Source organism: Euwallacea fornicatus, chromosome 37 (genome assembly GCF_040115645.1).
Source record: "Euwallacea fornicatus isolate EFF26 chromosome 37, ASM4011564v1, whole genome shotgun sequence".
NCBI lineage: Eukaryota > Metazoa > Arthropoda > Insecta > Coleoptera > Curculionidae > Euwallacea > Euwallacea fornicatus.
In genome coordinates, this window is record NC_089577.1 from 1,171,354 (window position 1) to 1,184,361 (window position 13,008).

The following is a 13,008-nucleotide window of genomic DNA, read 5'->3' on the forward strand; positions in this document are numbered from 1 at the left end:
AGCGGGTCCTAAATGGGGGATCTTACATTTGCATATCTCTCTTTTTGGTTACTTAACCGAGTTTCTGATCCTGTTTCACTTACGTTCATTAAGTGGATGTGGAGGGAAAAAACGTAATCGAACTGAACTGATTCTGTGGACAAGAACGTGCGAAAACGTGGAAAAACAATTCTCTTTTTGTGTACGTACTTTTCAGGTGGGAAAAATTCAGTTTGATCACGATTTTGCTTTTTCAATACTTAAAAAGTCCCAGCACCCTTTTAAGGCAGAGCTTGGGATATAAAAACCAATATTGCCCTTCGGACAGTTTCACTTGCCCTGGCTTCAGATGTTTGGATAAGACAGGAATTTATATTGGACTCCATTGTTTGCCCTGTAATACTGAGTATGCACTTGGGAATATGTGTACCCCGAAAGGGATAGTGTTTATCTTAATTTTTAAAAAGAGAGTCCGAACACTTCAGAAACTCATTTATCACTCTTCTATGTAAATACATCCGACTCGGACAATTTGGAATTCTGCAACTTCTGAACAGACGAATGTGGAGGGATCGTTTCTGGATAAAAGAAGCTTTATGGCAAGCACTGCAGCGGCGGAAAATTTGGGGATTATATGTGTGTTTACACCGGATTACCAGACTCGAGTGTCCAGTCACAGCTCAAAAGCTGGTAACTGTTCTGAGAGTTCAGCATTATTTAAAATTGTGCAACTTCCAGCCCGAAGCATGTAGAGGGATTCTCTCTTGTCAAAACGAGCTTTGCAGTAAGTACTCTAACAGAAGAAAATTTGAGGATTAAATGCAGGCTTACGCCGTAATACCTGGTCCGAGCATTCGGTCACAACTCTAGAGCTGTCAGCCCATTCGAGAATTAAACACAATTTAAAATTCTGCAGTTTACAAATTGACGAACGTACATGAATAGTTCATCGTTAACATAAGCTCCGCGATCAGTACTTCCCCTACAGAATATTTTAGAGTTACGCGTAGGTTTACGCCGGAGAATCAGACCCGAACATCGGCACGCAGCTCAGAAGCTAAAACCCGCTTGAGAATCGATCACGCTTTAAAATTCCAAACTAAGAACTGTGCAGTGACCGTTTTCAGTTAGAGGAAGCTTCATGGGGGAATCACTTGAATCGCAGAAGATTTTATGGTTGCAGCTAGGTTTACATCGCGGCACCAGACGCGGCAACCCGATCGCGAAACTCGCGTAAGAGTGCCTTAAAAATTTCCCAACTTCAAGACTAATGAATGTAGGGGGATCGTTTCTGGTGAGAGAAAGCCCGCGCCTAAATCGCAGAAAATTTGGGGATTTTCAATAGGTTTACACCGGAGCACCACGCTCCGGGCCACAATTCAAAAGTGACGAGCCGTCTTGAGGGCGAAGGCTCGAGTATTGGATTAACACTCGGGAGGCGAAAAACCGGGCATTATTTTCAAATTTCGTAGCTTCCCAACTGAAGGGCGCGGGGTGCTCGTTGGAGGAGCCGCTCAGCTAAAAAAGAATTAATTTGAACTCGAGGAGGCTCTAGGATTGCTCCGAAGTAGCATGCTCGAGCATTTGGTGTCTGCCCCAAGTTTGCGCACCTGCATGAAATTGGATCAAAACTGATATTTCTGTGCCACCCGGGCGATAGCCAACGGCAAAGAAATTGCATGCGATGCCTAGGTTTACACCAGAATATTAAGCTCGAATAACCAGTACCGCGCAGAGCGAAAAAAATTAATAGTTTTCTCGGTGTTGCGAAGTCTTCAGCTCCCTTCTTCTCCTTGTTCATTCCGCTTCCAATATCGACACAACTCACTCTGACGTTTTCGTCAACGTGTCAGACCGGAAAACGCATTCCGAATGCATTTTCCGGGGGAAACTTGCCGGATTTATTATTTCGTTGGCTGTGAACTTGACAAATCGTTCTGGAAGCGACGCCTCCACGGCAAAACGAACTCCTGGGGATTTTTGCATGGAAATCGGGTCCTTCACGGCGGTGCGCCAGCTTTGGAGAGTGTTTTATGGCCGCAGCCATTTAATTTATCACCCGGATACATTTCGGCCAACGGTACTGGGTAAGTGGGCGTGCGGATTGGATTGAGAGTGGCGGAATTGGATTTAGACAGTGTCTTTCATGGGGTATAAAATCCCTATCACTCAAACCCCCTTCGAAACGAAACAAGAGACTTTTCAATTCCGCTTTAACGGACGACGCTGCCGGTACAAGCAGAACTGACGTTCGCCTTTACGTCCTTAATTGCCGGCGTCGCCGTCAGGTGACTATACAGGGCGTTCCGAAAATATTCGAAAAAATTTCAAGGAGCGGCGGGGGACATCAATGCGAACTGTTTTCTCCGACGAATGTACGTCCGAAGAGGCCGTTGGGGCCGAGGAGCGAATGAGGCACTTTAATTCATGTCAGATAACTAAATCCACTCTAACCTGAACTAACCCGAACTAAATCAATTCTTGATTTAGTTGGGCACCGCTTTCTCCCGTTGAACATTTCGGCTTTCAGAGACGTTCGTTGTTGGGAAACGCCGACATTTCTTTATCACGGTTAGATAGTCCAAACGTGCCGATTTTAGGCCCGCAGCGGGTATCATTCGTACTTTGTGATCGTCCAGCTGGGGTGGTGATACTTGTTTTGTTGATTATCGTGTCGAAATTTGTAACGAAAATGGACGTTAAATTCTCATTCTAGGAATTCGCAGATGTGCACCGGTGGACTGGGAGGGGAACTCCTGAAGCCAGTCCCGCGCGCCCGCCTGATCTCGACACATTGGATTTTTCGTTTGAAGATTATTGCAAATCTCTGGTCGGCGAAACGGCTGGGCGGCTTTTAGGGGGGAAGGTCTCTTCGTAAGAATAACGACCAGCTGAGTCACCTCACACATCGCACATCTAGAAGCTGTGGAATTTTCCATAGGGGCCGCCGGGCGATGAACCTACGAAGCAATTTTTGACCGAAGCGAACGGTCAATATTGTGAACAATCACTCTACGAAATCGTTTATTTGTCGACAACGCGACGTCTAAGACGAAGAAAAAAATGGTTACGATATTCGAAATGAGCAAAACCATCTGGTCGAACGGCTCATTTGCGCGCGTACGTCCGCCCCCACTTAAAGTTTGCGGGTATATTTTTGGGACACCAAGTATTGAGGCTGAAATCTATCGGAAATCGGCCATCGAAAACCTCCACTAGCGTACCGGTAATTTCATAAATTCACAGGGTGCGGCAATAGAGGAACAGGTGCTTTCGGTCCAGTTTTAAGTGATCCATTTGCGTTTCAGTCGAACCTCCACGGCTTGACCGGCAACCTGGAGTTTCAGAAGGGCAAACGATCCAACTTCAAGGTGGACCTGCTGAAGCTGAAGAAGGAGGAGGTGCGCAAGGTGGGCACTTGGACCCCCGCCGAGGGTATCAACATCACCGACCCCAATGCCTTCTACGACCAACACGCCCCCAACATAACTCTCATCGTTATGACCAGAGAGGCGAGTATCTAGGCGAGATCGATAGCGAATACAAAAGTCAAAGCAAAGTTGGATTCGGAAGTTTCAGTAGGTAAAAGAGTTCATATTTCATTGCCAATCGGAGACGCAACAGGGACTATCGCAAGTTCCCTTTAAAGCAAACTTTCCTTTGACTGGCCGGGATTTCTGCCCAACTATGCAAATTCGTCGAGGAATTATTTAGTGATATTTTGCTCTGTCAGAAAAAACTTTGAGTTGCGAATATGGAAATTCAGTTAGCAACTTTGGAAGCGTGAATTTTTGTTTATTTACCCACCCAATTACCCTGGAAACTTCCGAATTAATTGAGTAAAACGGCGGTTAAATGGAATTAAAAAGTTGCGAGCTTCGTTTATCTTTGAACTAAGAATGGCAAAGCTAATGTTTGCAGTCGGAAGTTTCCTGGGAGCGATAGCCCAAATTTCCCAGTCATATTTGGACCGAGTTACTTCAAAAACTAATAAAATCCTCGAGAGCGACGAAAGTAAGTAAGCAAACTTCGGGACGGTGAATTACTCAGATGTCCGTAAATTCAGTTTCCAATATAGCTATAGAACTTTGCGGGGCCGTTAGTTTCTTGATTAAGGAGGATTTCTGCGATTGAGTGCATGTTTTTCCTTTCGTGTTTCGGATTTGCTTGCCCGGTTTTTTAAACGTTAAATTTTGTAAAATTAAATCACTCACGTAGTGCTGACGTGTCCAATCTGGAAGATATATCGAACTGGGGTCATATCGCACGTAGGCTGAAACTTCTCGATAGTCACCAGACGCTCGAGCTTGCCGCCCGGGGGTAAACGTACTCATCAATCTCAAATGTGATACTGAAGGGCGCGCCGAAGCGCGTCGTTTGGCCAAAAATGAGCGATTTCCAATTCGCTAATAAAAAAAAAAAAAAAAAAAAAAAACACACACATCGGCCGATTTGCGATTTTTCAATCAAACTTGCGGGGCAAATAAACTGCTCACGAAAACAGTCGGGACGGTCCAGCCGCGCCATGAGGATGTTGCGATGGGGTGTAGGGCGAAGTTTCGTGGCAATGAGGCCGAGTTTAACCGTGGATGACGCATCGGCCCATCGTTTCGCACTTAAGACGAAAGAGCGGTAAAAATAGCGCACTCAAGAGGAGAGTCGGCCCCAGAGAAGGCGACAACTGTCCCATCTGCGGAAAGGGGATCAATTTTTTGAGATGAACGTGGGATAGTTTTCGTCGACTACTTTCCTAGAGGGAAAAAGAGTAAACGGAGAATATTAGAGAAGTTAATTGCAGCGTTTGAGCGAAGAAATTGGGAAAGCCTTTGTTGAGCGATATGCAGGGGTTCCCTCCTTGGAGGTTGGAGGTACCACCCGCGAATTATTGCACGAGAGCGCTTACACGCGAGCACTACTTGTAGTACCTGTCGGTTCAAGGTACCCACGTTGCACTTCCCGTTACGAGAGTCCAACACGGACTAGATACCTGCTTATCAAGGTAAACACGTGGGATCTCCCGAAAGTCTTGGAGTTAGGACAACTCTTTAAACATTAACACGGTTTATTAACTGACTTGTAACACATAACTACGACTAAGACTTAGTTGCAGAAATTTAGAATTGAATGATCGCGATCCGACGAAGAGTTATGATCGTGAATTGGCGATGTAGCGATCCGCCTTCAACTGATGAGTGACAATCGTGATAGGACAGAAGATAATGATAATGCCCAGCTTCTCTCAGCCCTCAAGTGCTGGATGCTGATGGTCAGCAGACATAGGCGTACTCTTAGTCGGAGCGCATTTCACCCGAGGAATACCCATTCCGCCAGGCCTGACGGCCACTGGGCAGAATATCCCGTGACCCTATTATTGCCGTTGTCCCGAATGGGACGCGATGGCATCCCCGCCGCCAAAGGTAATTGTGGGGAATTCCGGTACCCAAGAGTCACCTCCGATGCGCATTTACAACTCGAGTGCCCCGCAATTTAGTTCTTAGCCAAAGTACAAAAGACGAGGAATTTGAACCATAAATTATTTTTTGGGAAAACCAACGGGTCGCGACATCTGGGAGGCGACAAATGTAAGACGTGCAGGGGCGTAACTTGGGGTTTTAACTTGCTCGATGAAGACGTCAAGAGTTGGTTCACTAAGTCTTAACAGCCTTGTTTCGTCGAGACAACGCACCAGTCCCCGTCCCGACGGCCAAAACTTAAAAATTAAACCTTGCTTCAAAGTCCCCTCCATTCGTCAGATTTGGCCCTCTCGGACTTTTCTGTTTTCAAACTTGGAAAGGAAAACGGTGGAGTCCGAGACGGCATTTTGAAAAATTCTAATAATAAACAGAGCGTATCGCTGGGAGAGGTGTCAATCTCAAAGTTGAGAAATAATGAAACAACTCCCAATTTTTTTTCCTCTAAGTTTTGGGTCGGGACCTTCGGGGACTACCCCAGCACCTATTGCGGTGGGTTGAAAACAAGCAATTTTCCACGGCGTTTTCCTCTTCGCTGTATGACACCGACATTTTAGTCTTTCGCTATGAGCGCTCCCTAATGATTGGAAAAGCCCTTCAAATATTTTTTGACCGAGGTAGTCGGTCGAATGGTTTCCGGGCTCTAAAAAATGATTGAAAATTGTGCTATTTCGGCTATTTTTATGACCCGTCTAGGTTCAAATAAACAACCAATTAAAAAATAAAAATTCCTGTATTCAATATCGTAAACAACCCTGACAAGCGAATATAGAGTAACGCTGTTTCGGCAATAAATTTCAATTAAAATTCTAATAATTGTGTCACAGCTATGACAATAAATAAATGAATTTCCCCGCTCGAATGGCATCAATTTAAGCATTAAGCCAAACTCTATCGTAAACACAAGAAAATGCAGCAGGAGTTGTCGCGGAGGAAGTCAATTTATGCTGAACATAAAGACGTTGCACAGACGTCGCAAAAACCCTAAACAACTGAATCCTGGACAATATTTTTCAAGCGCCCTGCAGGAAATGAAAGTTTCCTGCTGCTGACTGAATTTAAGACTGAAGGAAATCGCTTCTGAATCGCTTTCCTTCGTGTCAAATTTCGACTGAAACGTGGATTTTTCTCTCGCAGGAGCGTCCATATGTGATGGTCAAAGATGACCAGAACCTGACGGGAAATGCCCGGTACGAGGGCTTCTGCATCGACCTGCTGAAATGGATCGCCGGACAGGTGGGGTTCCAGTACACCATCAAGCTGGTCCCCGACCACATGTACGGAGTCTACGACCCGGAAACTAAGCAATGGAACGGGATAGTCCAGCAGCTAATGGAAAAGGTTAATTTCCATTTCTTAGTTCCCGTAGGGGTAACTTCATGCTTTCCAGAAGGCAGACCTGGCCGTTGCATCGATGACCATAAATTACGCCAGGGAGAGCGTAATTGACTTCACCAAACCATTTATGAACTTGGGGATCGGCATTCTGTTTAAGGTAACGGGGGAGAGTGTTTTTTTTTTCCTTCGGGGAATCCGATAAATCTTGGTTTTTTGCCCTCCGCCGCCGACCTCATTTCCCTGGAAATGAAGGCTAATGCACAGAACGGCCAGACACGTGTTTATTGCAATAAATTTGCCCACGATCCAGGACGATATTTGCTCCTATCCAAGAGTAATTAAGTTAGCTTTAAATGGCGGTAATTCTAGCTTTTCGAGGATAATCAGGGACATGTTGATATTAAATAGGCTGATGAATTATTGCGACTAACGCTGGTTTGTGCATCAAATAATGGACCTAATATTCCTGAAAATTACTCAAATTGTTTTGCTTATTATGCAAACATAACCGGTGAATTGCATTAATTAATGACATTGAGATTTTTGTTCAAACGTTTGGTGCATGGGGAAAATTACGCCAATCAGATGGGCGCGTTCGCTTTGCTAACGAAAACAGCCGGAAATGGGCGCCAATGCGGTGGTTTTCGCTCTGAGAGTAAAAATTTTGGCCCGACAGGAGCCTGGAAATTTCTGGATCTGATACGTGCCACGTTAACTCAGTCGCGATCGCAACGCTACGCCCATCGAGCTTACACTCATCCTCGGCTGGTATTTTCCAAAAAGGTCCAACGCAAACGTCAATATTAACGTCTTTATCCTCCATTTGGGGAAAGTTGAAATTTTCGTCGAGTTCGATATTGATTTACCGTCCCAGAACCATTGGACCACCTCAAACTAATAGCTATCGCTAGATGCGCACTTAACTCCATTTTAAACAAACTAATCGATTCTCTGGGGGGGCGGTTTCGGCCCCCAAAAACGATTTCAACGATTTCACAACAGGCGCGAATTAATCCGCATAAAGCGAGAACGTTTAATTTTCAACTAAACCGGTCATAAATTGCGTAATACGCTTTGAGCAGTCTCATAACCCTTGGTCTTTATATTTGGCAGAGTTTTATAATTAATATCGCCCTCGGTGGGTGGCACAATTTAAAGTAGCGAAATTTTCAATTTATAACAGCGGCGGCTGTAATTTCATATTAAAACGTGGACGTCGGTTAAAACAATTATTATAAAATTCATCTCCCACATCACCTTGGAGGGAAATTAAAATTCAAAAACTCTCGACCCGCGTCGCTCTGGAATGTCATCTAATTTCAAAGTTTACGAATTATTACCGACATGCTCAAATATTAATTTAACCTATCAATAGTGCCTCAATTAGCACAAACAACAAACATTCAATAGGTCATTTAACATGGATGGCTCGTTTTAAATTGTTGATTATTACCCTTATTAAACAACCCTTGGCCTATGATTGATTGCAAATCGATGTTTACGCTAACAAACTGTCGCCCGGTAGGGATAGGTTACAATTGCGCTTTACATCTCTTCACGCCTGGAAACCCTCTTTTAGATCCCTACAAGCCAGCCTACCAGGCTTTTCAGCTTCATGAACCCCCTGGCCGTGGAGATCTGGATTTACGTGTTAGCAGCCTACCTTCTGGTGTCCTTCACCCTCTTTGTCATGGCCAGGTTCTCTCCCTATGAGTGGAACAACCCCCATCCGTGTCATCAGGACTCGGACGTGGTAGAGAACCAATTTTCGGTCTCCAACAGCTTCTGGTTCATTACTGGCACCTTCTTGAGACAGGGTTCAGGCTTAAACCCCAAGGTTCGGCTTCGAGACGCTCTGAGAATAAATTCCTGCTGATGTCAACGATTTATTCAAATGTGTAGAATATTCTAGAACATTCTAACATATTAACCTCTTTTTGAAGGTGGTCAAACGTGCTCCAGCCCCTCTATTCGCCTTTCTCAACCCCCTAGCTTTCGAAATCTGGATCTACATCACTTTGGCTTACGCCTTGGTCTCCCTGACAATCTGGATTGTCGCCCGTTTCACTCCTGAGGAATGGAAAGAGGTGGAGCTCTGCGACGATTGCCTTCTCAAAAGAGTTGAGCACGAGGACGGGGAGGGATGCTCTCACTCCATGGTTGCTCCCTGCGGGAGTGAAGCTTCCTCTGGCATTGGTTTAAGCGACTGCGATTTAGGTCTGGATACTCAGTAAGTTCGCCCCTGGTTTGATTTAAGGGAGTTTTGATTAGATGAGGATGAGGAGAGACTGCAGTGCTGCAATGAGGAGGTCACGACGCTGGAAATGCTGGAAAATGGTTTTACTTTGGGGAATAGTTTCTGGTTTGCCATTGGGAGTTTGATGCAGCAAGGGTCCGAGTTGAATCCCAAGGTATTCAATAGAGTAGGAGAAAGCTTGAGGGGCTAGAATTTAACAGTAGACGAGGACAAACTCGGTCAGTCTTTAAGCTAGTTCTGTAAGCTACATGGGCATTCCACAGCATTACGTTGAGAGCATCCCTTCCAATGTCTTTAGAATCGCTTGCGGATAGCTCAAAAATATCCGCAACATCATTTTTCAGTTGAACCAACGACGGGTCACTGTCCGTTTCGTGACCAATGGTCCCAGTGTACTTTGTTCGACATGAAGTATTCCGTTTAAACTCCCAAGTCATTGTTCACTCCATGATGCGTGTGTGAAGCAATTAATCGCACATAGATGCAGATCGCCGAATCTTCGATGTTCCATTAAACAGGAGAATTCGCGTGTATCCCATGGACAATTTTATTGATTTTCAACGAAATACGTGTACAGAGCGTCCTCGAAATGACTGTAAAAAGCTCGACTAAAAATTCCTGAACCAAAAATATGGTGCGCTAGGCAAATTTACTTTTATCCAATGTGGGCTCGCTTCGGCCCTATAGGGTGCAGAGAGAGTTTTCCAAATGTAATTTTTTCGAAATGATTGCTTGACGCCTTTATCAGTTTTCACTAATTTTGGAATTAAGCATGAAGTACTGCATTCGTTTGACTTGAGAGAAATGGTTTTTCGATGTACAGAAATATTGAAAATTGCATGCAGTTCATTAATGAAATTTTGTATTTTTGTTGTTCCTGTATAAATGACTTTAATGATTTCTCTGCCACAAGCCGATTCTATGTGTGAAGTATGTTTGCCTCTTGTGAAATTTTCGCCAGGCATATGGTTTCTCTACATAAGAAATTATTTACGATAGCTTACCATACATCATTACTGTTAAGTCGTAGCAAAAACATGAAAAAAAATTAAATTCTAAATAACCACCAACTTACTTTAATTCTTAGAATAAAGGTTCACAGAGCTGACCGTTTTCCTGAATACACAAATAACTTCGCTTCCAAAAATTAATCTGTACTTTGGGCATCGTGTCGGGCGTACTTTTAAATTAATCTGCAACGTTGAAAATTCGTTGCAGTAACTCACATTCCGTAACGATGGAGGTCGCGGACATTTTTGATTTAGGAGCTTTTCATAGGAAAATGTCTAGAGGTACTAAATCGGGCGATCTACCTGGCCAATTCACGGTTTCAATGTCGCCTCCTCCGACGCATCTGCTGGGATATGATTCATTTCAAAAAAATCTACGAACGATTCCACTAAAGAGCGGTGGCGCCACGTTGGGCATAAACAACGTTTCGTCATGAAGTTGCGACGGAAGATTCTCCAATAAATCGACTCAAGACTTATGAAAGGAGAGTAAATTGTTGTCCCCATTCGACCGATCTGGCATTACAATTGGCCCAAGAAATTAAAAAAAGAAGAGCAGAAGCAATGCAATATCAATTCTGGAAAGAAAATTTTCAAAATCGAGACTGTAACGAATGTCCACATGAAGGGTGGATACTTGAAACGCAGAAAAATTCCACGTTAGTTCGTGGAAAAATCTTCAAAACGGTTAGAGTCGTGAATAAATTTCTATTCGAAGCAGAGGCGGGCGCAGTAGGAACCTGAAACACAGAAAAATTTCATATTAGTTCGTGAAGAAATCATCAAAACGGTTAGAATTGTAAATAAATTTCCACTCAAATCAAAGATGCGCACAATGGAAATCTGAAACACAGGAAAATTCCACATAAGTTTGTGAAAGAAATCTTCAAAACGGTTAGAGTTGTGAATAAATTTCCACTCGAAACGAAGTCGCACCCAGTGAGTACCTGAGACACAGAAAAATTCCACATTAATACGTGAAAAAATCATCAAAACGGTTAGAGTGGTGAATAAATTTCCACTCAAAGCAAAGATGATGCGCACAATGGAAACCTGAAACACAGGAAAATTCCACGTTAGTTCGTGAAAAACATCTTCAAAACGATTAGAGTTGTGAATAAATTTCTACTCGAAGCAGAGGCGGACGCAGTGGAAATCTAAAACACAGAAAAATTCCACATTAGTTCGTGACAAAATCTTCAAAACGGTTAGAGTTGTGAATAAATTTTCACTCGAAGCAAAGATGCGCACAATGGAAACCTGAAACAGAAAAAAAATTAAATATTAATTGCTAAGAAAATTTTTTAAAGCGAATTTCGTTTTAATGTCCAATTGAAACAGAGACGTGGACGGTTGAACCTTAAAACGCCAAAACAATTTCAAAAATCTTCAAAACAGCATCAATTCCGGCATCACTTTTCGGCCACGTATAACGATAGTCCTAAGCACTTTCCAGAGAAACGAACACCACAAACAACTTCGACTTTCAGCTAAAATTCTAATTACGTCGTTTTTATCGTCCTGGCAAATCTGAACCGTAAACCACAACAACGACCAGAACTCACCCCCGACCACCGGAAACATGAGGCAGAATCACGTGAGCGTGATCCTCTTCCACTCCTAAAAGGACAGTCAAAACGTCCCCGACCTCCACTCGCTCACCAACGTATGCACTAGCGGCGCACCTCGCTAGTCTTTAGAACGAGAAAAAAACTTGATTATTCCCATTATCACTACAGTGCCTATTACGACCATCTTGTTCATCTCGGTGCTAACATTCGAGTGAATCATCTACGAAGTGATTTTCGGTTCGAAAACATGGAAAAAATGTTCAACCTGCCCTTTGTTAAGGTACAGCTGGTCGGTCTTGGCAACGATACGCGATAGGAAGTAATATGCGATGTTTCCAGATTTAGTAAAATGGGAAAAAAGTTGCGAACTCTTGGTAGCAGCTTCATTATGCAAACATTCCCCGTCGGAATAAAAACTACATTTCCTATTTCAGAGAGAACTTAATCGAAAAATAAGTCAGGGGCGTTACCGGAAAAATATTAATTAAAATTTTTTTTGCGTAATTAAATACGTCATGTTCATAATTAATATACAGTGACTCGCATTAATGGCCGGACACTATGGCATTTTTGGAAGTGTTCGGTTTTTTGCTAACTTACTCTTAACTGACAACATTTATCGCGCCCAATCTTTGGTTACAACAATGTTTCTGGTATACCGGGTGATTCACGGTCGATGGTAGGCTAGACGTTTCTGGAAGACTGACATCGCCATCTGTCTGAAAATTTGCGTAAGTAGACGAACTTGCCCTATCGACGTAAAATATTTTCAGCGGTGCAGCGTTGCCGCTTCTATTAGAAAGTACTAGCATCTCCGATATTTTAAGCGAAACACCCAGTATATTTTTTCATTTTTGGGTTCCGCATTTCATACCAATAACTTCTGCATTTAACTTCCTATACCTGTCTCTAGCAGTTTTCGGAATATTATTTAATTTTCTTATTTTTTGTTCGAAGTCAGGCCTTTAACAAAACCTCTGTTATAACATGATTTGAATTCACGGAGGGAGAAAATTTGGAACATGATCTGTGAAAGGTTCATCAATTTGTTGCATGCAAATAAGAATGTTCTGTCTTGTACAGGGTGGCTCGAAATTAATGGTCTTGCGGGTAGACAGTAAAAGTGTCTAAAGTGTGTTTTTTCAAATGACACCCTCTGTATGTTACTAGCCATGCTGAAAGACAATTAAGTTTCCTTTAAAATGATGTGGTATATCCCCATGCCTAAACCATCACGTTTCGACAATAAAAGCTGTTTTGTCTTTAAATTGAATTATTTGAAGATACTTGCCAAAGGGGGCTCTGGGGCGCCATATTTGTTCAAACAATTGCATATCCGATATACAGTGGTGGTCATAATTACAGCGACTTTTAAAAATTTT

The 13,008-nt window shown here is 43.2% G+C and overlaps 1 protein-coding gene across 3 annotated transcripts in view; it reads left to right on the top strand.

Annotated features, from left to right (window-relative positions):
• LOC136349303 (glutamate receptor ionotropic, kainate 2) overlaps window positions 1-13,008 on the top strand; it is a 44,209-nt gene that overhangs the window by 20,835 nt on the left and 10,366 nt on the right. The window contains exons 3-8 of one of the 3 annotated variants that reach the window (XM_066300764.1): window positions 3,288-3,491; window positions 6,588-6,791; window positions 6,841-6,945; window positions 8,368-8,625; window positions 8,732-9,005; window positions 9,060-9,199. In XM_066300764.1, coding sequence (XP_066156861.1) covers window positions 3,288-3,491; window positions 6,588-6,791; window positions 6,841-6,945; window positions 8,368-8,625; window positions 8,732-9,005; window positions 9,060-9,199 — 1,185 coding nt within the window. The remainder of the gene's footprint in view (window positions 1-3,287; window positions 3,492-6,587; window positions 6,792-6,840; window positions 6,946-8,367; window positions 8,626-8,731; window positions 9,006-9,059; window positions 9,200-13,008) is intronic. The other 2 variants (XM_066300763.1, XM_066300765.1) reach the window with 2 other exon arrangements.